Source organism: Salvelinus sp. IW2-2015, linkage group LG20 (genome assembly GCF_002910315.2).
Source record: "Salvelinus sp. IW2-2015 linkage group LG20, ASM291031v2, whole genome shotgun sequence".
Classification (NCBI taxonomy): domain Eukaryota; kingdom Metazoa; phylum Chordata; class Actinopteri; order Salmoniformes; family Salmonidae; genus Salvelinus; species Salvelinus sp. IW2-2015.
In genome coordinates, this window is record NC_036860.1 from 11,203,057 (window position 1) to 11,229,555 (window position 26,499).

At 40.0% G+C, this 26,499-nt stretch overlaps 1 protein-coding gene across 1 annotated transcript in view; it reads right to left on the reverse strand.

Moving 5' to 3' along the window:
• Window positions 1-26,499, reverse strand: part of crhr1 (corticotropin releasing hormone receptor 1) — a 159,221-nt gene that overhangs the window by 74,745 nt on the left and 57,977 nt on the right. The window contains exon 4 of the mRNA XM_024013493.2: window positions 22,546-22,665. Within this exon, the coding sequence (XP_023869261.1) occupies window positions 22,546-22,665 (120 nt within the window). The remainder of the gene's footprint in view (window positions 1-22,545; window positions 22,666-26,499) is intronic.

Here is a 26,499-nt window from a genome sequence, read left to right on the forward strand (position 1 = left end):
TTTGATTTGTTTAACACTTTTTTGGTTACTACATGATTCCATAAGTGTTTTTTCATAGTTTTGATGTCTTTACTATTATTCTACAATGTGAGAAAAATAGTAAAAAATAAAGAAAAACCCTGGAATGAGTAGGTGTGTCCAAACTTTTAACTGGTACTGTATATATAGATTTTTTTTTCTATGATAATGTTTATATAATATGAAGAATAATTTGCACCAATGAGCTGTAGTGAAACAGGAATCATATAGCTATATCATCATCATCGATGTAAAATTCCCAATACCTTCAGAGGCGAAAAATATGACAGTGCTATAGACAGGTTGGTTGTTTAGCAACAAAACCGACGGCTGCACAACTAAGGGCAAAACAGACAGGGTTGACTTAGATTGTTGACAACATGTAGGCCTAAACTATATTTTGTCTCCAAATGTTTATTGAAAACATAAATACATTTGCACAATGAGCACTTTTTGTCTCTCAAATACACTGCTCAAAAAAATAAAGGGAACACTTAAACAACACAATGTAACTCCAAGTCAATCACACTTCTGTGAAATCAAACTGTCCACTTAGGAAGCAACACTGATTGACAATAAATTTCCACATGCTGTAGTGCAATGGAATAGACAACAGGTGGAAATTATAGGCAATTAGCAAGACACCCCCAATAAAGGAGTGGTTCTGCAGGTGGTGACCCAGACACTTTCAGTTCCTATGCTTCCTGGCTGATGTTTTGGTCACTTTTGAATGCTGGCGGTGCTTTCACTCTAGTGGTAGCATGAGACGGAGTCTACAACCCACACAAGCAGCTCATCCAGGATGCACATCAATGCTTTAGTCCAGGTCTGGGAGGAGATCCCTCAGGAGACCATCCGCCACCTCATCAGGAGCATGCCCAGGCGTTGTAGGGAGGTCATACAGGCACGTGGAGGCCACACACTACTGAGCCTCATTTTGACTTGTTTTAAGGACATTACATCAAAGTTGGATCAGCCTGTAGTGTGGTTTTCCACTTTAATTTTGAGTGTGACTCCAAATCCAGACCTCCATGGGTTGATAAATTTGACTTCCATTGATAATTTTTGTGTGATTTTGTAGTCAGCACATTCAACTATGTAAAGAAAAAAGTATTTAATAAGAATRTTTCATTCATTCAGATCTAGGATGTGTTATTTTAGTGTTCCCTTTATTTTTTTGAGCAGTGTGCATTGTTACAGTTGTTGGCTAGCTAGCTAGAAAATATTTGACATATTAGCACAGATGTAACATCAGTCAAAACACCTCAAAACAAGACATGACATCAAGAACAAGATAAAACTAACGGAAACCAGCCACCTACGATTCCCCATGTGGCAGCTTCATGTCGTTGTTAGCTATCTGACTGTTCAGAGTCAAAACATCATAGGCCCTTCAGCTCCATCGGTGTGCGTACATTTTAGCATAATTTAAAAGTCAATAATATTAGCTAACCTACTAAAATCTCTATGTACTGTGTGGACCAGGATACAGGAAGATGACATCACAACAAAGCTCACAGAAGGTGCCCTCTGACCCTTTTCAATGGAAGTGAAATGCCATTCCATGGTGTACTGTACGTCTATGTTTATTTTATGGAAACACTGACATTTACTTATTAAATGAATATCCCTTTGGATTGTGTGGGATGACAGAAGAGAGGAAGGACTATCATCTTGAAAAAGGTCTCTGTCCTAAATGTCCACAAAAACATGCAGATGTAATACTAATGTGTGGGAGTTATCTTTTCTGCAATGAAAGTGAAGGACTAGAGAAATGAAATCACAGAAAAGGATATAAAGGATAGATCGTGCGATGAATCATGTCTCTTAGGTCAGGTTGTGACATATGGATCAACACTTTGCTGTTTCTCATACTGTGATGTAACCTTCTGGAGTGGTGTGTTATCTAATTTACATGGCCCTTTCGTCCTTTTCCTTGGGCCTAAGTGGACAGAGAAAGAGTAAGGGGGCCTATGGTGGTACTGAGGGTAGTTTTGTGTGTCCTCCACTTCGCCATCATCACTCGTCTTTAATGGTTAGTGACTAATTACTAGAGGGAATATCACAAACAGGCCTAAGCACTTACTCCAGCAATTAAAAAATCATCAACATTTTTAATCTACAGAATCAGAAGACTTTAATTTATTAAATTGGTGCATCCACACAAAACTAGGATTCATTTAACTCTATTGATCATTTCTAGAGAAGCACACAAATGAATGTGCATTCACACATTGACCCTCTGAGAAAAGGAGGAAATGCTCGTTTCTGATAGTGATTAGTTGGTTATGGTTGGAATGGGAGCTATATGAAAACAAAATCAATGACAGTCCTCTTTAACTAACATCAGCTAATTAAACTATCCACATTGATGTCTCAAGAGTTTACTAAATCTTACTTCGTAAATTATTAAAACAGATTTTGGTGTTGGTTTGAATCTTTTACATGACGTCAAACTGAGAGAGCGAGAGAGAGAGAGAGAGAGAGAGAGAGAGAGAGAGAGCGAGAGAGAAATACTGAGAACCAGGCATCTGTTACTGCAGTTTCTGTTTACTTTTTAAGTGGGTTTCTCCGAAAATGGATAATGACGGGAGAAATTGGTAAACAGTCCCTTTTATTAACCAATTGAACATGAGAGCTTAAACCTTTTCAAGACCCGCCGTGAAATGTCCCATGACCAACAGCCCGAATCATATTACATTGAATATACTGTATACATTAATATTCATTGCTCACCTTTCCATTGCATTTGTTTTTGTACCGCTTCGATGCATTGACATTATTCAGATTACAATCTGTGAAGGTGTGCCCTGAAAGTAGGACTAATTGATATTCAGAACTCTCCCTCTCTCAATTTTTTTCCAGTCAGTCGTCTTCTCATCCCATACCTGCTGAAAGAAACACATCCAGAGCTGATATGTTTAGCTAAAAAGTAGAGCATAGGTGTCACGTTCTGACCATAGTTCTTTTGTGTTTTCTTTGTTTTAGTGTTGGTCAGGACGTGAGCTGAGTGGGCATTCTATGTTGTGTGTCTAGTTTTCCCGTTTCTATGTTTGGCCTGATATGGTTCTCAATCAGAGGCAGGTGTTAGTCATTGTCTCTGATTACCTCATGTGGAGGTAATCATTTAGGCAGGTTACCTTCGCTTCTTTGGGCACAGGGACTATGGTGGTCTGCTTGAAACATGTAGGTAATACAGACTCGGTCAGGGAGAGGTTGAAAATGTCAGTGAAGACACATGACAGTTGGTCCGCGCATGCTTTGAGTACAAGTCCTGGTAATCCTTCTGGCCCAGCGGCTTTGTGAATGTTGACCTGTTTAAAGGTTTTGTTCAAATCGGCTACCGAGAGCGTTATCACACAATTATCCAGAACAGCTGGTGCTCTCATGCATGCTACAGTCTTGCTTGCCACGAAGCAAGCATTAAAGGCCTTTTGCTCATCTGGTATGCATCTCTGTGTGTGGAGTAAAGGTGGTCTATGATTTTTTCCCCCCTGGTCGCACATGACATGCTGGTAAATATTTGGTAAAACTGATTTAAGATTGCCTGCATTAAAGTCCCCGGACACTAGGAGCGCCACTTCTGGGTGAGCATTTTCTTCTTTGATAATGGCCTTATAGAGTTGGTTGAGAGCGGTCTTAGTGCCAGTTTCACTTTGTGGTGGTAAATAGACGGCTACAAATAATACAGATGAGAACTCTCTTAGTAGACCGTGTGGTCGACTTATCATTAAGTACTCTACCTCAGGCGAGCAATACATCGAGACTTCTTTAATATTAGACATCGCGCACCAGCTGTTATTGACAAAAAGACCCCCACCCCCACCCCCACCCCTCGTCTTACCAGAGGTTGCGTCTCTGTTCTGCCGGTGCATGGAAAATCCCGCCAGCTGTATATTCTTAGTTTCTTCGTTTAGCCACGTCTCGGTGAAACATAAGATGTTACAGTTTTTAATGTCCCGTTGGTAGGATAATCTTAATAGTAGGTCATCAACAACAACAAAATCCAATGATTGCACGTTATCAAGAAGAATAGAAGGCATTGGGAGTATGCTCCCCTTTTCCGGCGTCTTTTCTTCACGCAAAAGGCGTGGATCTGGGCCTTTTCCAGTGAAAGCAGGATATCCTTCTCGTCGGACTACTTAAAGGAAAAAGTTTATTTCAGTCCACTGTGAGTAGTTGCGTTTCTGATGTCCAGAAGTTATTTTCCGCTAGCGGAACCCCAGTCCTAGACAGGTTAGATTTCTGCCCTGCTCGAGCTGCCCTGGTCAACTGTAAGTGCCATTATTGTGAAGTGGAAACCTCTAGGAGCAACAACGGCTCAGCCACAAAATGGTAGGCTACAAAAGCACTCGAACGGGATTGCTGAAGCACGTAGCGTGTAAAAATCATCTGTCCTTGGTTGCAACACTCACTACCGAGTTCCAAACTGCCTTTGGAAGCAACGTCAGCACCAGAACTGTTAGTGGGGAGCTTTATGAAATGGGTTTCCATGGCCGAGCAGCCGCACAGAAGCCTAAGATCACCATGCGCAATGCCTAGCGTTGGCTGGAGTGGTGTAAAGCTCGCCGCCTTTGTACTCTGGAGCAGTGGAAACTCGCTCTATGGAGTATTGACTCACGCTTCAGATGCAAGGAGGATGCTACCTGCCCCAATGCATAGTGCCAACTGTAAAATTTGGTGTAGGAGGAATAATGGTTTGGGCTAGGCCCCTTAGTTCAAGTGAAGGGAAATCTTAATCTTAATTAGGGGTACATACATTTTAGATGATTCTGTGCTTTCAACTCTGTGGAAACACAGTTCCTGTTTCAGCATGACAATGCCCCCCGTGCACAAAGCGAGGTCCATACAGAAATGGTTTGTCGAGATCGGTGTGGAAGAACTTGACTGGCCAGCACAGAGCCCTGACCTCAACCCCATTGAACACCTTTGGGATGCATTGGAACACCGACTGCGAGCCAGGCCTAAACGCCCAACAACAGTGCTCTCGCTCTCTTTCCCTTCTCTCTCCCTCTCTGTCCCTCTCTCTCTGACTGTTTAACTCTCTTCCTCTCTCTGCCTGTCTCTCTCTCTGACTGTTTAACTGTCTTCCTCGATTTTACTCTCTAAAATGCAAAAGTGTTCATATATACTTGTCATGCCTCCCTCTCCTTGGTGAGGATCAAAAGGACCCACAGCTAGGCAAATGTTTGATGATAATGTTTGAGGATAATCTCTACAGACCAGACAGCGTGGAGCGGTTTGTTCATGTGCTGAAAGACCAATGTAGCTCTGCTGGAGTCACTTTTATTGATAACTTTGACACCTTCTGGAAACAGAAGATACTCTACAGGAATGACAGAGTCCATCCAAATCACCTTGGCTCATGGACTCTGTCCACACATTTCAAGGCTGCGTTGAAACAATGACTGGTAAATGATCCAAGACCAGCTCAGTTAATCCCTACCATTGTGACTGAGTCAAATGTACATGATCTTAGGGGCACTGTCAAACACAGTATAAGTCATTTAATTTGTGTACCCCTAATTGCACCGAATACATCTGTTTATCCTACAGATATTGTAAGCAGTAATCATGAGCCTATGAACCAGAGTTACACTGTTAGCACTGAGGCGGTGTGCAATCGTAGGAAGACCACTTTATGCGTCTCACCCTGCACTATCAGCTCCAATGTAAACAACATGAGTAAGTCTACCTCTGATAAGCTTCCCAGTAAAGCATTAAAAACAATCAAACAACCCAGATAAGTGCTAAAAAATAGCCCATAAGAAACAATGTCCATGAAGTCAATAACTTGCTTGTAACATGATATTCAAATTTGAACTCTCTCTGAAACTCACCTAAAGCTCATTATTGTGGGAAGCTGCTATAGGCCACCAAGTGCTAACAGTCAGTATCTGGATAATGTGTGTGAAATGCTTTATAATGTATGTGATATCAACAGAGAATATATGTATATTTTCTGGGTGATTTAAATATTGACTGGCTATCATCAAAATGCCCACTCAGGAAAAAGATTCTAACTGTAACCTGGATCAGATTGTCAGTCAACCTACCAGGGTAGTTACAAACAGCACAGGAATTAAATCATCAATATGTTTTGATCACATCTTTATTAATGCTGCAGATATTTGCTTTAAAACAGTATCCAAATCCATAGGATGTAGTGATCACAATATAATAGCCATATCTAGGAAAACCAAAGTTCCAAAGGCAGGGCCTAATATAAGAGGTCACACAATAAGTTTTGTAGTGATTCATATGTTGATGATGTAAAGAATATTTGCTGGTCTGTGGCGTGTAATGGGGAGCAACCAGACATTGCACTTGAGGCATTTATGAAACTACTCATTCCAGTTACTAACAAGCACACACCCATTAAGAAAATGATTGTAAAAACTGTTAAATCCCCTTGGATTGATGAGGAATTAAAAAATTGTATGGTTGAGAGGGATGAGGCAAAAGGTATGGCAGTTAAGTCTGGCTGGCAAACATACTGCAAATTAAGAAATCATGTGACTAAACTAAATAAAAATAAACTACACCATGAAACAAAGATAAATTATATGAAGAATTATAGTAAAAAGCTTTGGGGCACCTTAAATTAAATTTGGGGGAAAAAGCCAAATTGGCTCCTTCATTCATTGAATCAGATGGCACATTCATCACAAAGCCCACTGATGTTGCAAACTACTTTAATGACTTTTTCATTTGCAAGATAAGCAAACTAAGGGATGACATGACGGCAACAAACGCTGACACTGTACTTCCAAGTATATCGGACCAAATTATGACAGACAAGAATTGTACTTTTGAATTCCATAAAGTCAGTGTGGAAGAGGTGAAAAAAGTATTGTTGTCTGTCAACAATGACAAGCCACAAGTCTGACAATCTGGATGGAAAATTACTGAGGATAATAGCAGACGATATTGCCACTCCTATTTGCCACATCTTCAATTTAAGCCTACTAGAGAGTGTGTGCCCTCAGGCCTGGAGGGAAGCAAAGGTCATTCCGCTACCCAAGAATAGTAAAGCMCTCTTTACTGGCTCAAATAGCTGACCCCAATCAGCCTGTTATCAACCCTTAGAAAACTTCTGGAAAAAATTGTGTTTGACCAGATACAATGCTATTTCACAGTAAACAAATTGACAACAGAATTTCAGAATGCTTATAGGGAAGGACACTAAACAATCAGAGCCATTACACAAATGACTGATGATTGGCTAAGAGAAATTGATGATAAAATGATTGTGGGTGCTGTCTTGTTAGACTCAGTGCAGTGCAGCTTTTGACATTATCGATCATAGTCTGCTGCTGGAAAAACTAAAGTTATGGCTTTACACCCCCTGCTATAACGTGGATAAAGAGTTACTTGTCTAACAGAACACAGAGGGTGTTCTTTAATGGAATCCTATCAAATATAATCCAGTTAGAATCAGGAATTCCCTAGGGTAGCTGTTTCAGCCCCTTGCTTTTTAAATTTTTTACTAACGACATGCCACTGACTTTGACTAAAGCCAGAGTGTCTATGTATGCGGATGACTCAACACTATACACGTCAGCTACTACAGCGACTGAAATGACTGCAACACTCAACAAAGAGCTGCTGTTAGTTTCAGAGCGGGTGGCAAGGAATAAGTTAGCCCTAAATATTTCGAAAACTAAAAGCATTGTATTTGGAACAAAACACTCACTAAACCTCAACTAAATCTTGTAATACGTAAATAATGTGGAAATTGAGCAAGTTGAGATAACTAAACTGCCTGGAGTAATCCTAGATTGTAAACTGTCATGGTCAAAACATATTGATGCAGTAGTAGCTACGATGGGGAGAAGTCTGTCTATAATAATGCGATGCTCTGCCTTCTTCACAACATTATCAACAAGGCAGGTCAGAATTTCCTGGCTGAAAGTGGAGGACTACTTTTATTTATGAGAGGTATTGACATGTTGAATGCACTGAGCTGTCTGTCTAAACTACTGGCACACAGCTCGGACACCCATGCATACCCCACAAGACATGCCACAAGAGGTATCTTCACAGTCCCCAGGTCCAGAACAGACTATGAGAGGCCCACAGTACTACATAGAGCCATGACTACATTGAACTCTATTCCACATCAAGTAACTGACGCAAGCAGTAAATTAGATTTAAAAAAAACAGATAAAAAAGCACATTGTGGAACAGTGGGGACTGTGAAGCAACACAAACATTGGCACAGACACATGCATACACACACACACACGATAACATACACACTATACATAAACATGGATTTAGTACTCTAGATATGTGGTAGTGGTGGAGTCCCCTGAGGGCACACATTGTGTTGTGAAATCTGTGAATGTATTGTAATGTTTTTAAAATTGTATAAACTGCCTTAATTTTGCTGGACCCCAGGAAGAGTAGCGGCTGCTTTGGCTAATGGGGATCCATAATAATTTTTTTATTTCACCTTTATTTAACCAGGTAGGCAAGTTGAGAACAAGTTCTCATTTACAATTGCGACCTGAAAATACAAATACAAATGTGTAAAGTTTTCATTCTCATGAGCATAGCTTTCACATGTACAGTGGGGAGAACAAGTATTTGATACACTGCCGATTTTGCAGGTTTTCCTACTTACAAAGCATGTAGAGGTCTGTCATTTCTATCATAGGTACACTTCAACTGTGAGAGAAGGAATCTAAAACAAAAATCCAGAAAATCACATTGTATGATTTTTAAGTAATTAATTTGCATTTTATAGCATGACATAAGTATTTGATACATCAGAAAAGCAGAACATAATATTTGGTACAGAACCCTTTGTTTGCAATTACAGAGATCATACGTTTCCTGTAGTTCTTGACCAGGTTTGCACACACTGCAGCAGGGATTTTGGTCCACTCCTCCATACAGACCTTCTCCGGATGCTTCAGGTTTCGGGGCTGTCGCTGGGCAATACGGACTTTCAGCTCCCTCCAAAGATTTTCTACTGGGTTCAGGTCTGGAGACTGGCTAGGCCACTCCAGGACCTTGAGATGCTTCTTACGGAGCCACTCCTTAGTGCCCTGGCTGGTGTGTTCGGGTCGTTGTCATGCTGGAAGACCCAGCCACGACCCATCTTCAATGCTCTTACTGAGGGAAGGAGGTTGTTGGCCAAGATCTCGCGATACATGGCCCCATCCATCCTCCCCTCAATACGGTGCAGTCGTCCTGTCCCCTTTGCAGAAAAGCATCCCCAAAGAATGATGTTTCCACATCCATGCTTCACGGTTGGGATGGTGTTCTTGGGGTTGAACTCACCTTCTTCTTCCTCCAAACACGGCAAGTGGAGTTTAGACCAAAAAGCTCTATTTCTGTCTCATCAGACCACATGACCTTCTCCCATTCCTCCTCTGGATCATCCAGATGGTAATTGCAAACTTCAGACGGGCCTGGACATGCGCTGGCTTGAGCAGGGGACCTTGCGTGCGTTGCAGGATTTTAATCCATGACTGCGTAGTGTGTTACTAATGGTTTTCTTTGAGACTGTGGTCCCAGCTCTCTTCAGGTCATTGACCAGGTCCTGCCGTGTATTTCTGGTGATCCCTCACCTTCCTCATGATCATTGATACCCCACGAGGTGAGATCTTGTATGGAGCCCCAGACCGAGGGGGATTGACCGTCATCTTGAACTTCCATTTTCTAATAATTGCGCCAACAGTTGTTTCCTTCTCACCAAGCTGCTTGCCTATTGTCCTGTAGCCCATCCCAGCTTGTGCAGGTCTACAATTTTATCCCTGATGTCCTTACACAGCTCTCTGGTCTTGACCATTGTGGAGAGGTTGGAGTCTGTTTGATTGAGTGTGTGGACAGGTGTCTTTTATACAGGTAACAAGTTCAAACAGGTGCAGTTAATACAGGTAATGAGTGAGAACAGGAGGGCTTCTATAGAAAAAATAACAGGTCTGTGAGAGCCAGAATTCTTACTGGTTGGTAGGTGATCAAATACTTATGTCATGTAATAAATGCAAATTAATTACTTAAAAATCATAAAATGTGATTTTCTGGATTTTTGTTTAGATTCCGTCTTTCACATTTGAAGTGTACCTATGATAAAAATGACAGACCTCTACATGCTTTGTAAGTAGGAAAACCTGCAAAATCGGCAGTGTATCAAATACTTGTTCTCCCCACTGTATGTACCAGCCCATTCCCTTTGTCTCTCCCGCTCTCTTTATCTTGCCCTCCCTTCCCATTATGTAACCAAATAGTCATATCGGGATAGTCCACCAGGGAATTTTCATTGCATTATGTTCGTAATCGATAATCTATACTGTGTGTGTGTTCATGTAATTCTGTGTGGTTATTTAGTTAGTTAGTAAATAAATAATTAAGACAATTTGTGTATCGCTGATTCATCATTTAGGCTCGGGTTCGTGCATACAGTGGGGCAAAAAAGTATTTAGTCAGCCACCAATTGTGCAAGTTCTCCCACTTAAAGTTTGCTAGAGGCATTTGATGATCCAGAAGAAGATTGGGAGAATTTCATATGGTCAGATGAAACCAAAATATAACTTTTTGGTAAAAAACTCAACTCATCGTGTTTGGAGGACAAAGAATGCTGAGTTGCATCCAAAGAACACCATACCTACTGTGAAGCATGGGGGTGGAAACATCATGCTTTGGGGCTGTTTTTCTGCAAAGGGACCAGGACGACTGATCCGTGTAAAGGAAAGAATGAATGGGGCCATGTATCGTGAGATTTTGAGTGAAAACCTCCTTCCATCAGCAAGGGCATTGAAGATGAAACGTGGCTGGGTCTTTCAGCATGACAATGATCCCAAACACACCGCCCGGGCAACGAAGGAGTGGCTTCGTAAGAAGCATTAAGGTCCTGGAGTGGCCTAGCCAGTCTCCAGATCTCAACCCCATAGAAAATCTTTGGAGGGAGTTGAAAGTCCGTGTTGCCCAGCAACAGCCCCAAAACATCAATGCTCTAAAGGAGATCTGCATGGAGGAATGGGCCAAAATACCAGCAACAGTGTGTGAAAACCTTGTGAAGACTTACAGAAAACGTTTGACCACTGTCATTGCCAACAAAGGGTATATAACAAAGTAATGAGATAAACTTTTGTTATTGACCAAATACGTATTTTCCACAATAATTTGCAAATAAATTCAATAAAAATCATACAATGTGATTTTCTGGATTTTTCTTTCTCATTTTGTCTGTCATAGTTGAAGTGTACCTATGATGAAAATTACAGGCCTCTCTCATATTTTTAAGTGGGAGAACTTGCACAATTGGTGGCTGACTAAATACTTTTTTGCCCCACTGTATTTAGGAGGTCAACGACGTTCAGAATGAGACTGATATGATGAAATGATTGATTATTGTCTGTTATGATATTGAGATATTCTGATATAATTGAGTTAATTTGGGAAATGGTGACTCATTAAACAAACTTTTCCCGTGGTGCCCCAAGTTACTAATGAGTTCATTGTTACATGATTAATTTAATCAAGTAATAATTAAAAAAAWWTTTTTTTCGATAAATAGTATGTCATCACATGTAGTCACATCATGACATATTGGAGCCCCGTGCAAGGAATCTAAGATAGAATGAGGCCTTCATGTTGCATTCAGCCTATGTGAAATTGTAAAGTAGATTACGTTATACACCATTAGAGCTGTAGGCAGGAATTGTTGGGTGGGTGTGTTTCTATTTGAACAAGATCTGAAGGTTGCCTCTGGGGTTGTTTCTCTGACATAGTCCGTGTGTAGGTTCAATTATTGAATACTACGAGCCAGTGTCACGACTCCCACCGAAGGTGGCTCCCCTCCTGTTCGGGTGGCGCTCGGCGGTCGTCGTCACCGGCCTATTAGCTGCCACTGATCCTGTTGTTTCCCCCTTGTCTGTTTATTAGTTGCACCTGTGTTTAGTTAGGTTAATTGGTTGGGCTTTATTTACCAGCCGGCCCGCCTGCTGGTTGTGCGGGATTATTTTCAGTATACGTTTGTACTCGACTGTAAGTCACGGTTGTTTGTGTATGGTGTTTTTTGCTGAACTGTTGTTCCCCCTGTTTGGGGCATTTGGTTGAGTTGGCGTCATTTTTCACCGGTGTGGTGTAATAAAAGTATCGCTACCCTGAACTCGCTGCTTGCTGCGCCTGACTTCTTCCTCCGCTACACCCCGGACGTTACAGCCAGTTCAGACATATGCGCCGGCCGGTCAGGTACTCCGAATTCAGCTTTCAGGGATAAGTGACTTTACCTGGTGGTAAAGAATCGCCTAATATATATATATATATATATGTATATATATACATATATATATATTTATTTATTTTATTTTTTTTTATTTCATGTGACAGCAATCAAATGGTTACACTTAGGATATCCAACCAATTTCAACTGATTGAATATCGTTGTCTCATTAAATTTTTACTAGGATGTTAAAATTGTCAGACTTACAGGTGATCATTAGGATAAGGTCCAAACAAATGTGTTTCTACCAATGTGACAATTTAAACTTTTCAACATTAACCTAGATACAGCAACGCTTTCAGGTTAATTTGATTGGTGTCCCATCCACGGGACGGTTAAGCTAACGTAGGCTAATGCTATTAGCATGACATTGTAAGTAACAAGAAAATTTCCCAGGGCATAGACATATCTGATATTGGCAGAAAACCTAAATTCTTGTTAATCTAACTGCATTGTTCAATTTGCAGTAGCTATTACAGTGAAATAATATCATGCTATTGTTTGAGGAGAGCACAATTTTGAACATGAAAAGTTATTAATAAACAAATATGGCACATTTGGACAGTCTTGAACAGAAATGAAATGGTTCATTGGATCAGTCTAAAACTTTTCACATACACTGCTGCCATCTACTGACCAAAATCTAAATTGCACCTGGGCTGGAATAATACATTATGGCCTTTCTCTTGCATTTCAAAGATAATAGTACAAAAAAATACAAAAGAACAGTTGTTTATCTTTTATCTTTTATCTTTTACCAGCTCTATTGTGTGTTATTCTCCTACATTCCTTTCACATTTCCACAAACTTCAAAGTGTTTCCTTTCAAATGGTACCAAGAAAATGCATATTCTTGCTTCAGGACCTGAGCTACAGGCAGTTAGATTTGGTTTAGGCAAAAATTGAAAAAAAGGGGTGGATCCTTCCCAAATAGCCTATACAGGTATGATTGATCATTAACATTGATTAATCAATTAAATTAGCTTTTGAAAATTCATTCACGTCCAACTCCTACATTACTGATCCAGTATTGATGGTTCAGTAAAGTATTTAAATAGATTACAATAGTTTTCTGCAGCTCCACAACGACTCAAAACCCAAATCTATTAAGAATGTGCAAGCTATCAGAGGGGGTGGTCCCCAGTCCCCTACTAATTTGTGAACCCTCACCCATAAAAGGATTGATCACTGACCTCAGCAGTGATACTAACCATAACAATGCCATTACAGGAAAAACAGCAGAAATTGCGACAAACGCTCTCCAAAATCAACCATTGGTCGCAGGCCTTGTAAAGGTTCTCTCCAGTTTAGCCCTGATGTATCACCACCAGAGATTGGCATTGGTCCCGTTCCGCAGTGCTCAGCAGAAGCACGAGCAAGAAATGGTTGATATGAAGGGACAGGTGGAGAGAACCGGGAAGCTAATAACAAAAGTAGAAAATTAAAACATTCTGCTAGCCGAGGAGCTGCGTTTGAAAACTGAACAATTAAAAGTAATTACTAAAGGTTATGATGACGAACGAGCACAAACTCTTCAACAAAATTGTTTTCTACAGGAACAAATCGATTTAGCCAAAACTAAATATGATGAAGTCCACGCTAAACTAGATAAATCTCTCTACGAACAGGAACACCCAACTTGATAACATACATGCAGTTTTGATGAACGTTACTCAAAGCAACAATGTTCTAGTCATAATGCTGCAGACCAAAGACAATCAGTTGAACACAATGACAAAGTTRGATGACAAATCGGCAGATCTCATTGAAGTCGCTGACCAAATGAATGATGAGAGAACAGGTGATGAAGATGGAAATATTGATTTCTAAGCAATCGGAGGAAATCTCATCACTGAATCTCTTGCTACGTACTCAAGACCTCTACCTGCAAACCATGACAGATAAGTATGAGGCCGAACAAAGCAAATGCGACACTCACGTGTCTAAAATAAGTACTCTAAACGCCCAAGTGGACTCTGCTACACAGCAGAATACCACCCTTAGATATCATCTGGAGAAATTCCAGGGCAGTCACGCGCTACAGCGTGACTATCCAGTCAAGCAACCGGAGCTCGGTACTCAAAGGAGTGAAGACAAAAGAAGGTTTCAGACTTTGCCTCCATCATGTGTCCTTTAGTCTTCTCCTCTTGGCCATTTGGCACAGAGTAATATGGCGCCTCCTCTCCAACAAAACCAAACCTTTGCTTCTCCTCTTGGTCTTTTGGCCCCAATTTCCCCACAGGATGAAGCCAACCTTCTCTGCCTGCCTTGACAAATTCGTCAAAAACTTCAACACCTTTGACCCCATTTCTGGAAAGCCAAACAATACGGAGATATTCCTAGCAGACATAGAGGACGCCTTGGGTGGCTTCCCAAAAACAAGGTTAATTGGTCTACAATAGCAACACGTGCAAAACGACTACGCTAAACTTGCCACAGCTTTGAAAATAGAATAGAATTCAGTGGTTCTGCGACTCGCAAACACAACAGTTCACTGGCTAACACTGTCAAACAAGCTTAAAATGAACACCCACAAGCTTACTATCATAGGCCTATCATTCAGCCTACTGTGGCCTACTCACTGAAACAGGAATGGAAGAGCTGTTACCATTCAAACAAATGTTGCTGTCGAACATGTATCCCAACTTCATTACCTACTTGGGCCCAACAGCCCACGTTGCCTTGCCAATCTTACATCTCAGAGAGCTTGCGAGCACAGCTTTTTGAAACATAGAGCCCAGACATTTAGTTTACCATGAAACAAATACCAACCGTGGTCGAAATAACTGTAAATATGTTGCCATTGAGACGACTACAGCTACAATTGACCTGATCACTACGTTCCTGCATCCAATCCACACAAAGAGTCAGAGCACAAGGGTAACAAAGGGTTCAAGGACAATCAAAACGTAGACCAATGTTCTCTAGAAATTCTACTACGTGGAGAACTAAAGCGAGAAAAATTTGAGAAAAGGGCCGTCTCCACTAACCACACTGTCTTCTCCTAACACTTGCTGCAATGCAGTCATCCACAAGTAGTATCTGTCGACAGCATTCTTGAGAAAAAGATGTTTCGAAACCTCTTGGTGCAGAATCCGATCCAAGGAGATATTACGATAACTCGATACATTCTATCAGCAAACCTGATTGATCATCCTTCTCGTGATTTCGGCCAGCAGTCTCTTTGAATGAGCATCTTCCCTCCTCCTTGGAGTCGTGCAATACTGTAGCTTCCACAAACACTGCGGCCATCTCAGCAATAAAAGCATCGACGTGCAGAGTGTATTCTGATTCCGATGATACATTTTCCACTTTGTATGGGATTGAAACCCCTTACAGTGACACTAACGGTGTCAGTTGCGCAACTGACCCAATGACTCCCACTGGTGAAATTACGTGCAGACTACGTGCAACACTGTACGAGGCCGCCAGAGCAGGGTACAAATCTAGTTGTAAACTTTAGAGGTCGACCGATTAATCGGCATGGCCGATTAATTATGGCTGATTTCAAGTTTTCATAACAATCGGTAATCTGCCTTTTTGGATGCCGATTATGGCCGTTTACATTGAAATCCACGAGGAGACTGCTTGGCAGGCTGACCACCTGTTACGCGAGTGCAGCATCAAAAGGACCTTGTGGCTGCAAGGAGCCAAGGTAAGTTGCTAGCTAGCATGAAACGTATCTAATAAAAAACGAACAATCTTCACATAATCACTAGTTAACTATACATGGTTGATGATATTACTAGATTAACTAGCTTGTTCTGCGTTGCATATAATCAATGTGGTGCCTGCTAATTTATCATCGAATCACAGCCTACTTCAACTTGATGATTTAAMAAAAGCGCATTCGCAAAAAAAAGCACAATCATTGCACAAATGTAACTAACCATAAACATCAACGCCTTAAAATCAATACACAAGTATATATTTTTAAACCTGCGTATGTAGTTAAAAGAAATTAGTTWAAATAAATTCATGCTAGCAGGCAATATTAACTAGGGRTTTTGTGTCACTTCTCTTGCGTTCWRTGCAAGCAGAGGCAGGGTATATGCAGCAGTTTGGGCCGCCTTCCTCGTTGCGAACTGTTGAAAGGCCATTTTATTCCTAACATAGTACATAATTAAATAGCCAGAATTTTACATAATTATGACATAACATTGAAGGTTGTGCAATGTAACAGTAATATTTAGACTTTGGGTTGCCACTCGTTCGATAAAATATGAAACGGTCCGTATTTCACTAAAATACGGAACGGTTCCGTATTTCACTGGAAGAATAAACGTTTTGTTTTCGAAATGATAGTTTCTGGATATATTAATGACCAAAGGCTTGTATTTCTGTGTGTTTATTATATTATAATGAGGTATATGATTTGATATAGCAGTCTGACTGAGCGGTGGTAGGCAGCAGCAGGCTCCTAAGCATTCATTCAAACAGCAGCTCTTAGCAATGCTGAGATGCACAGCGCTGTTTATGACTTCAAGCCTATCAACTCCCGAGATTAGGCTGGCAATACTAATGTGCCTATAAGAACATCCAATAGTCAAAGGTATAGGAAATACAAATGGTATTGTCACGGCCGTTTAAAGGAGTGGACCAAGGTGCAGCGCGATTGGAATACATCTTTTAAGTCAACGAAGACCACTTAACAAAATAACAAACGAACCGTGAAGCCAACGTAGTGCTCACAGGCAACTAAACGTGGACAACTACCCACAAAACCAACATGGAAAATGGCAAACTAAATAGGCTCCCCAATCAGAGACAACAATAAACAGCTGTCTCTGATTGGGAACCCACTCAGGCCACCATAAACCTACAACCCCTAGACAATACAAAATCCCCATAGATAACAAAACCCTAGACAAGACAAAACCCCTAGACAATACAAAAACTAAACAAACCACCCCTTGTCACACCCTGCCCTAACCAAATAATAAAGAAAGCAAATATAACTAAAGTCAGGGCGTGACAGTATAGAGAGAAATAGTCCTATAATTCCTATAATAACTACAACCTACTGGGAATATTGAAGACTCATGTTAGAAGGAACCACCAGCTTTCATACGTTCTCATGTTCTGAGCAAGGAGCTTAAACGTTAGCTTTTTTACATGGCACATATKGCACTTTTACTTTCTTCTCCAACACTGTGTTTTTGCATTTTTTAAACCAAATTGAACATGTTTCATTATTTATTTGAGACCAAATTGATTTATTTATGTACTATATTAAGTTAAAATAAAAGTGTGCATTGTTCATTCATTATTGTTGTAATTATCATTTGTTACAAATATATATATAAAAATCGGCCGATTTAATTGGTATCGGCTTTTTTTGGTCCTCCAATAATAGGTATCGGCGTTGAAAAATCATAATCGGTCGACCTCTAGAAAACTTCTCCATGAGAACTGAGAGGAGCAGACAGGCCCCTCGATGGGGATAACCTTAGAGAACATCTACGATATCACTGAGGTGTACCACAGTGGTCGTAAAAGAAGTCCAGTGGACTTTCCACCTCCAAAAAACAAATGTCAACAATAATCATTCCTTGCCATGTGTAGTTTCAAATACAATGCAACTAGTAAAATGCTCTAATCATATGTTCCGGGTAAGATAACATTTCAGAATAAATCGGTAGGATAACTGGTCCCCTTTAGTACCAGTACCAATGCCAGCACAGTCAGTCCAGCCACAGTCAGTCAAAAGGTTAGAGACCTAACAAGTCAAATTGCTATTGATGACAGAGGAGTTAGTAGTCACTCAGATTGCAACACGTGGAAGGGAATCTCCAAAACACTTTTCTGATGGTAAACACACATGCCTCTAATACAGTAGCAAGAAAAAGTATGTGAACCCTTTGGAATTACCTGGATTTCTGCATAAATGTTACATAAAATCACAACAATCACAACTAAGTCACAACAATAGACAAACTCAGTGTGCTTAAACTAAKAACACACACATTATTGTATTTTTCTTGTCAATATTCAATACATCATTTAAACATTCACAGTGTAGTAAAAAGTATACTTTTTCCAACCTGCACTGTGAATTTTTACATGGTGTGTTCAATAAAGACATGACACATTATAATTGTTTGTGTGTTACTAGTTTAAGCAGACTGTGTTTTCCTATCGTTGTGACTTAGATGAAGATCAGATAAAATGTTATGACTAATTTATGCAGAAAACATGGTAATTCTAAAGGGTTCACATACTTTTTCTTCCCACTGTAAATAGAATCCTCCATTCAGGAGGACAGTTATTTGAAGTCATGAACCATGATCACACCACGTACGACTGGTTCAGTGCTTATAGAGTACTTCCGTTGTGAGGTTAGCTCCTTAGTGGATAACATAGCAATGAAATAGACTCTTTCATACCTATCGCCACTACAATGGTGTAAGATACATTCACGTGTAGTAAAATTACTACAGGTCCCAACCTGATGAGGACAGGGGGTGCTGTTTTCACTTTGGGGGAAAATCGTTCCCAATTTAAACGGCCTCGTACTCAATTCTTGCTCGTACAATATGCATATTATTATTACTATTGGATAGAAAACACTCTCTAGTTTCTAAAACCGTTTGAATTTTGTCTGTGGGTAAAACACAACTCATTTGGCAGCACACTTTCTGACCAGGAAGTGGAAAGTCTGAAATCGATGCTGTGTTCAAGTGCCTGCCTATAAATGGGCATGATACGTATGACTATACGTGCACGTCATACACCTTCCCCTGGATGTCAAGAGGAAGTGAGAGGAAAAATGAGTTGATTATCTCGGTCTGAGGTTGAATAAACCCTCTTGGAACAACGTGTCCCCCATTTTCTGTTCTCTGCAAGGCGCGTGTTGGGACCTGTTATTGCCTACTGGAAAGCTGTCGTTATGGGCGAATACTATCTCCGGCTTTGATTTTATTTGATACATGTCACAATATCATCGTAAAGTATGTTTTTTCAATATAGTTTTATTAGACTATTGAAATGTATTCGGGACGTTAGGCGTGTTGCGTCGTTTGCATTTGTTCACGAAGGAGAGGTTAGCACCACCTGGCCAGTGTGCTTGCTAATTCAAGAGGGAAAGAGGACGTTCTGAATCCAAACAACGATGGTTCTGGACAAAGGACCCCTTGTACAACATTCTGATGGAAGATCAGCAAAGGTAGGAACCATTTTGTGATGCTATTTCATATATCTGTCGAACTGTGTACTAGTAGCTTTGCGCTCAGGTTTTGGTTATTCCCTTACCATAACTAAGTCTTATGTCGTAATGAAGATATTTTTAGAATTCTAACACTGCGATTGCATTAAGAACTAATGGATCTATCGTTTCCTAYACAACATGTATTTTTTTGTAATGTTTATGAATAGCTATTTGGTCAGAATAGGTGAGAGTCTAATAGAAATATCCGCACATTCTGGGAAAAATATGCTACRTTAGCACATTGTATAACCACGGATTTCAGCTCTAAATATGCACATTTTCGAACAAAACATAAGTGTATGTATAACCTGATGTTATAGGACTGTCATCTGAGGAAGGTTTATGAAGGTTAGTGAAATTTAATATATTTTGCTGGTTTATTCGCTAACGCTAACGTGCCTATTGCTATCGCTAACGTGCCTTGATGAATGAATGCGGTAGTGTGGTAGGCTATTGTAGTAAGCTAATATAATGCTATATTGTGTTTTCGCTGTAAAACACTTTAAAAAATCGGAAATATTGGCTGTATTCACAAGATCTTTGTCTTTCATTTGCTATACACCATGTCTTTTTCAGAAATGTTTTATGATGAGTATTTCGGTATGTCACGTTGGTGTCTGTAATTATTCTGGCTACTTTCGGTGCAATTTCTGATTGTAGCCGCAATGTAAACTATGATTTATACCTGAAATATGCAAATTTTTCGAACAAAACATAGATTTATTTTATAACATGTTATAAGACTGTCATCTGATGAAGTTGTTTCTTGGTTTCTTTGGTTTGTTCTAGGTTAGATTGGTTGATTTTGTGCATGCTACCTGTGCTGTGAAAAATGTCTGTGCTTTTTTCTATTTGTTGGTGAGCTAACATAAATATATATTGTGTTTTCCCTGTAAAACATTWAAAAAATCGGACATGTTGGCTGGATTCACAAGATGTGTATCTTTCATTAGCTGTATTGGACTTGTTAATGTGTGAAAGTTAAATATTTCWAAAAAATATTTTTTGAATTTCGCGCTCTGCCTTTTCAGTGGAATGTGGGAGGAGTTCCGCTAGCGGAACGCCGGGGCTAGAAAGGTTAACATAGGTCTTGAGGTCGACATACATTTTTACTAACCTCCAGGCATTGACATGGAAATTATCTGATGATGTCAGACTCATTCTGAACCGGTTGCAGCCTACCAGAATACTTGGTTTTCTTTCCCTGGGCATGTGTGCTTGTGTACGCATAAACACACGTACAACAGAACATTTAATAAGGATTTATGCTAGGATCACTTAAGGGTTCGAGCCAAATACCAGCCTTAGTAAAGTTGAACATTTACCCTGAGGCTTTTGACTCTACAGCTACAGTTCTCACCAGTTTCTCCCCAGAGGTCTATAGGTCATCCCTGTAGACTGTCTGAAGCTAGGTGCCTTACAGCTGTAGACTTATCATGTAGTTCTCAACTTAGGATAGTGCCCTAAGCAACACACCACCAAGTAGGAACGCCTTAGATATGACATTAGACAATGCCATGATAGGGTCATTTTACCAAGACCATGGACGTATATGGAATATAGTCCCATTATATGATTAAGGTGTGATAAMTATATTATGTATATCTTTTGTTTATGCTTTTATAAATGTTTTGTTTCATTGTCTTTGACACTTAGGAAGTGATAGAGCCATAAACAATTTTCCCAGATTCTAAATGTTGTAAAACTTATATGATTAAATATGAAACTATTTGTGAAAAGATAGCAATGTGATTTTAGCCTTCTAAATTAGATAATTGTTTTTCATATAAACTTGTTCCAAGTCAGTAACCACGCCCATGTGAGCACAGACATTGCGGCAACTTGATGGAACCACCCTCAAAGGCGAGAGCTTGAAATGACTTGTTGAAGAATTAACATATTAGAGCAGAGAACGTGAGGATCATCCACACGTTGAAATGTTTGTAATTTCAATCTCTACAGACGAGAGCGTTGAGCGGTGGCTACATGGCTGACAAATGGTTTAAAAACTACAAGACGAGAAAGTGGTAAGACACTCTGAAACTCACGAGTGAAGAAGATAAAGACTATACCGGAACATGCAGTCTGCAGCTGTTTTAGTAAACTCGACCAAAGACCACTGTTTGTGCAACATCTGGAGGATCCATTCTAGCAAACACTCAGAGACAAAGAAAACTACATCTACAAAGGACAGTTGGCCTCTGGTGGACAAACCAGAGACTTCTGTTGAACTACTCCCCAAAGGCATAGACGGACCGGGTGATTTCAACAGAGAAACGACAAAGACATACAAGCGTAAATATATACATTGCAATTATTTTCGAATGAGCGGTGGTTCATGTGCAAAGTATTCATTCTCATGAGCATAGCTTTCACATGTATGTACCAGCCCATTGTCTCTCCCGCTCTCCTTATCTTGCCCCTCCCTTCCCATTGTGTAACCAAATGGTCATATCGGGTTAGTCCACTAGGGACTTTTCATTGCATTATGTTAGAAATCGATAATCTATTCTGTGTGTGTGTGTTTATGTAATTCTGTGTGATTATTTAGTYAGTAAGTAAATAAATAATTAAGCCAATTTGTGTATCGCTGATTCATCATTTAGGCTAGGGTTCATGCAAATTTACGAGGTCAAAAACGTTCAGAATGAGACTGATTTGAGGAAATTATTGATTATTGACTGTCATGATATTGAGATATTCTGATATATTCTTGAGTTAATTCGGGAAGCGGTGACTCATTAAACAAACTTTTCCTAAGGTGCCCCAAGTTACTAATGAGTGAATTGTTGCATGATTAATTTAATCACGTGATAATTAAACATTGGTAATTATTCGATCAATACCCTGTCATCACATGAATGATAGTCACGTCGCGACACACTCTAACATGCACAGATGTACAAAGATTTACTCGGATGTTTGCATCTGCATGCATACGTGTGTGTGTGTGTTTGTGTACTGTATGCRTCTTATGACAGGCCTGTATAAATAAACAATAGCTAAACCCTGAAAATCGATAAACAACTATGGATATTGGACAGACATGTACAAATATGCATTGTCAATGGGGCTCTACTCACTGGTGGTGTTGTATTTGACACCATAGAACATCTCTGGACATGGCCGTGACACCCACTCCCCTGCAGTGCTCTTGGGCCAGCAGGTACCGATTGGATCGATGGACATGTTACAGAACAGGCCTGAGTGACAGAGAAAGGAGATAGCGAGACAGACACAGAGAAGGGGATCACAAAAGGAAAGAAAGAGAGAGGACGAGAGAAAAAAAGCCAGCGTTACAACCAGTGGACTTGTGTCTGTGATTGTGGACGGACAGAGGTTAAAGAGCGCAGTGTCACAGCTGTCTAACAGAAAGTGGATGGTAACTAAAGAACAGGACATGACGACTGTGACCTGCCTAGCAGTGCTTACAGGTAACTGGAACTGGCAGCAGCAGGGTCGACCACACACACACATGGTCACAGACGTCGTAACCATGGCACCAGTCATCAACTGAGCTACAGCCTCCTCAGGGCATGTCCAGCTGTATTCAATTATAATAACCCGTAATATTTCTAATGTTTGAACATTGTACATTTTGGAAAGTTGTGCCATGTTAACCCATTACATTTTACATTTCCATCCCTCTTATATGAAGTGGTATTCAACAGTAGGAAGTCACTGCTTTGTTTTAGACCACCCCTCAATCTATAAATGCCAACAATTACATGAATAATGTTGATTGAAAGTTTGTTTACAAATACTTGAAATGTGCAAAGTGCAAACTAGGATTACAGTTGCAATGCTGTAATGTATACTCACAATACAGCTACACTGTATCTGACTATGTAAGTACCATTTAAATACATGGTTATAGTGCCACCTCATATAAAGTGGGAAGCCAATTTCCTTGTTGATTTTTCCCATCTCTGTAAACGTGGCATTGTAATACAATGCGATGGCAGTCAAGATAGGGCTTGTTATTGCCTGTGGAAAAAGGATGGCTTCAGTTATGATTACAAACATATTACAATAACCTATTACATTTAATGATATACTGTACTGTGTCTGAGCAACAATCTGTTTGCACTCAGGTGAAAAACCCATTGTATGAATTTTCTATTTACCTAAAATTGTTTCCTTAAAAATCATTGAACATCTATATTAACATATTAGTAAAAGATCCATGTTGTGTCACCACCATGGGATTGGAGACAAACAGAATGAAGTGTGATGTAAACAGAGAGGTCTACATTCTTGGGGACCTGAATATTGACTAGTTTTCATCAAGCTGTCCGCTCAAGAGGAAGCTTCTCATTGTAACCAGTGCCTGTAATCTGGTTCAGGTTATTAATCAAACTACCAAGGTGTTTACAAACACTACAGGAACAAGATCATTGATCACATTTGTACTTATACTGTAGAACTTTGTTCTAAAGCTTTATCCGTACCCATTGGATACAGTGATCACAATATAGTGGCTACATCCAGGAAAGCCAAAGTTCCAAAAGCTGGGCATAAAATAATGTATAAGAGATCATACAAAYGATTTTGCAGTGATTTATGTAGATCGTGTTAAAAATGTTTGTTGGTCTGATGTGAATCATAAGGAGCACCCAGATGCTGCACTTGATGAATTTATGGAATTGCTTCTTCCAATTATTGATAAACATGCAACCTGTTAAGAAACTGACTGTTATAACTGTTACGGCTGCATGGACTGATGAGGAACTGTATGGTTGAAAGAGATTTTTTTATTTTACTTGTATTATTTAACCTTTATTTAACTAGACAAGTCAGTTAAGAACAAATTATTATCTACAATGACGGCCAACATCGGCCAGACCCTAACCCAGACGACGCTAGGCCAATTATGCGCCGCCCTATGGGACTCCTAATCACGGTCGGTTGTGATACAGCCTGGAATTGAACCAGGGTCTGTAGTGACGCCTCTAGMACTGAGATATAGTGACTTAGGAGCCGTGATGGGGCAAAATGAGTGGCTAATAAGTCTGGCTGCACATCTGACTTACTGCAAATTGAGAAATTATGTGACTTATGCCAAGATCAATTATATAAAAATGATGAAAAAACTTTTAATGAAATTAAATATTTAATCGAATCAGGTGGCTTATTCATCACAAAACCATTTGACGTTGCCAAATATTTTAATGATTTCTTCATTGGCAAAGTGGGCAAACTTAGGCAGGAAATGCCTTGTACTGATGAGACATCGTAATGATGCATAAAAAAAACGAATAATGAAAGAAAAGCATTGCAAATTTGAATTTTGTAAAGTTAGTGTGGGAGAGGTGGAAAAATGATTGTTAACGATCAATAAGGACACACCTCCTGGCATCGAGGATGGTAGCTGACTCTATAGCCTTTTCTATCTGTCATATCTTGAATCTGAGCCTAGAGGAAAGTATTGTCCTCAGGCCTGGAGGGAAGCCAAACTCATTCCGCTATGCAAGAGTGGTAAAGCGGCCTGTCAGCTTGCTGCCAGTTCTTAGCAAACTGTTGCAGAAAATGGAGTTTGACCAAATACAATGCTATTTCTCTGCAAACAAAAAACGTATGTGTTATGGCTTTTCAACCTCTGCCATAGTCAGAAAAATCTATCTAATGGAACTCAGAGGGTTTTCTTTAATGGAAGCTTCTCTAATGTCAAACATGTCAAGTGTGGTGTAACACAGGGCAGCTCTCTAGGTCCTCTATTCTTTTCTATTTTTACCAATGACCTGCCACTAGCAATAAACAAAGAATGTGAGTCCATGTATGCTGATGATTCAACCATATACGCACCAGGAACCACAGCTAATGAAGTCACTGAAATACTTAACAAAGAGCTGCAGTCTGTTTTGGAATGGGTGGCCAGTAATAAACTGGCCCTGAACCTCTCTAAAACTAAGAGCATTATATTTTGGTACAAATCATTCCCTAAGTTCTTGACMTCAGCTGCATCTGGTAATGACAGGTGTGGCACTTGGTGTTATCTTAGACTGTAAACTGTCATGGTCAAAACATATAGATTCAATGGTTTTAAAGATGGGGAGAGTGAAGTCTTTTTTTGACACCACACTCAAAGCATAAAGTCCTACAGGCTCTAGTTTTATCTTATGTTGATTATTGCCCAGTCATAGGGTTAAGTGCTATAAAGAAAAACCTAGTTAAGCTGCAGCTGGCCCAGAATAGAGTGGTCCAGATCCAGAACAAATGAAAGGAAATGTACAGTATTATACAGAGCCATGAGTTCAGCCTTCCATCGTATATAGCACTAGTGAACAGCAAACCTGGTTTCCAAAAACAAATAAAGCAACACTTCACGACACAACGGCTCGCCCCCAAGTGACCTACTTGTTGTGTGTATGTACTGAAATATATGTGTACAGATGAAGTCGGAAGTTTACATACACTTAGGTTGGAGTCATTAAAACTAGTTTTTCAACCACTCCACAAATKTCTTGTTAACAAACTATAGTTTTGGCAAGTCAGTTAGAACATCTACTTTGTGCATGACACAAGTAATTTTTCCAACAATTGTTTACAGACAGATTATTTCAATTATAATTCACTGTATCACAATTCCAGTGGGTCAGAAGTTACATACACTAAGTTAACTGTGCCTTTAAACAGCTTGGAAAATTCCAGAAAATGATGTCATGACATCAGAAGCTTCTGATAGGCTAATTGACATCGTTTGAGTAAACTGGAGGTGTACATGTGGATGTATTTCAAGGCCTACCTTCAAACTCAGTGCCTCTTTGTTTGACATCATGGGAAAATCAAAAGAAATCATTCAAGTCCTCAGCAAAAAAATTTGTAGACCTCCACAAGTCTGGTTCATCCTTGGGAGAAAATTCCAAACGCCTGAACGTACCACATTCATCTGTACAAACAATAGTACGTAAGTATAAACACCATGGGACCGCTCAGCCGTCGTACCGCTCAGGAAGGAGATGCGTTCTGTCTCCTAGAAATGAACGTACTTTGGTGCGAAAATGCAAATCAATCCCAGAACAACAGCAAAGGACCTT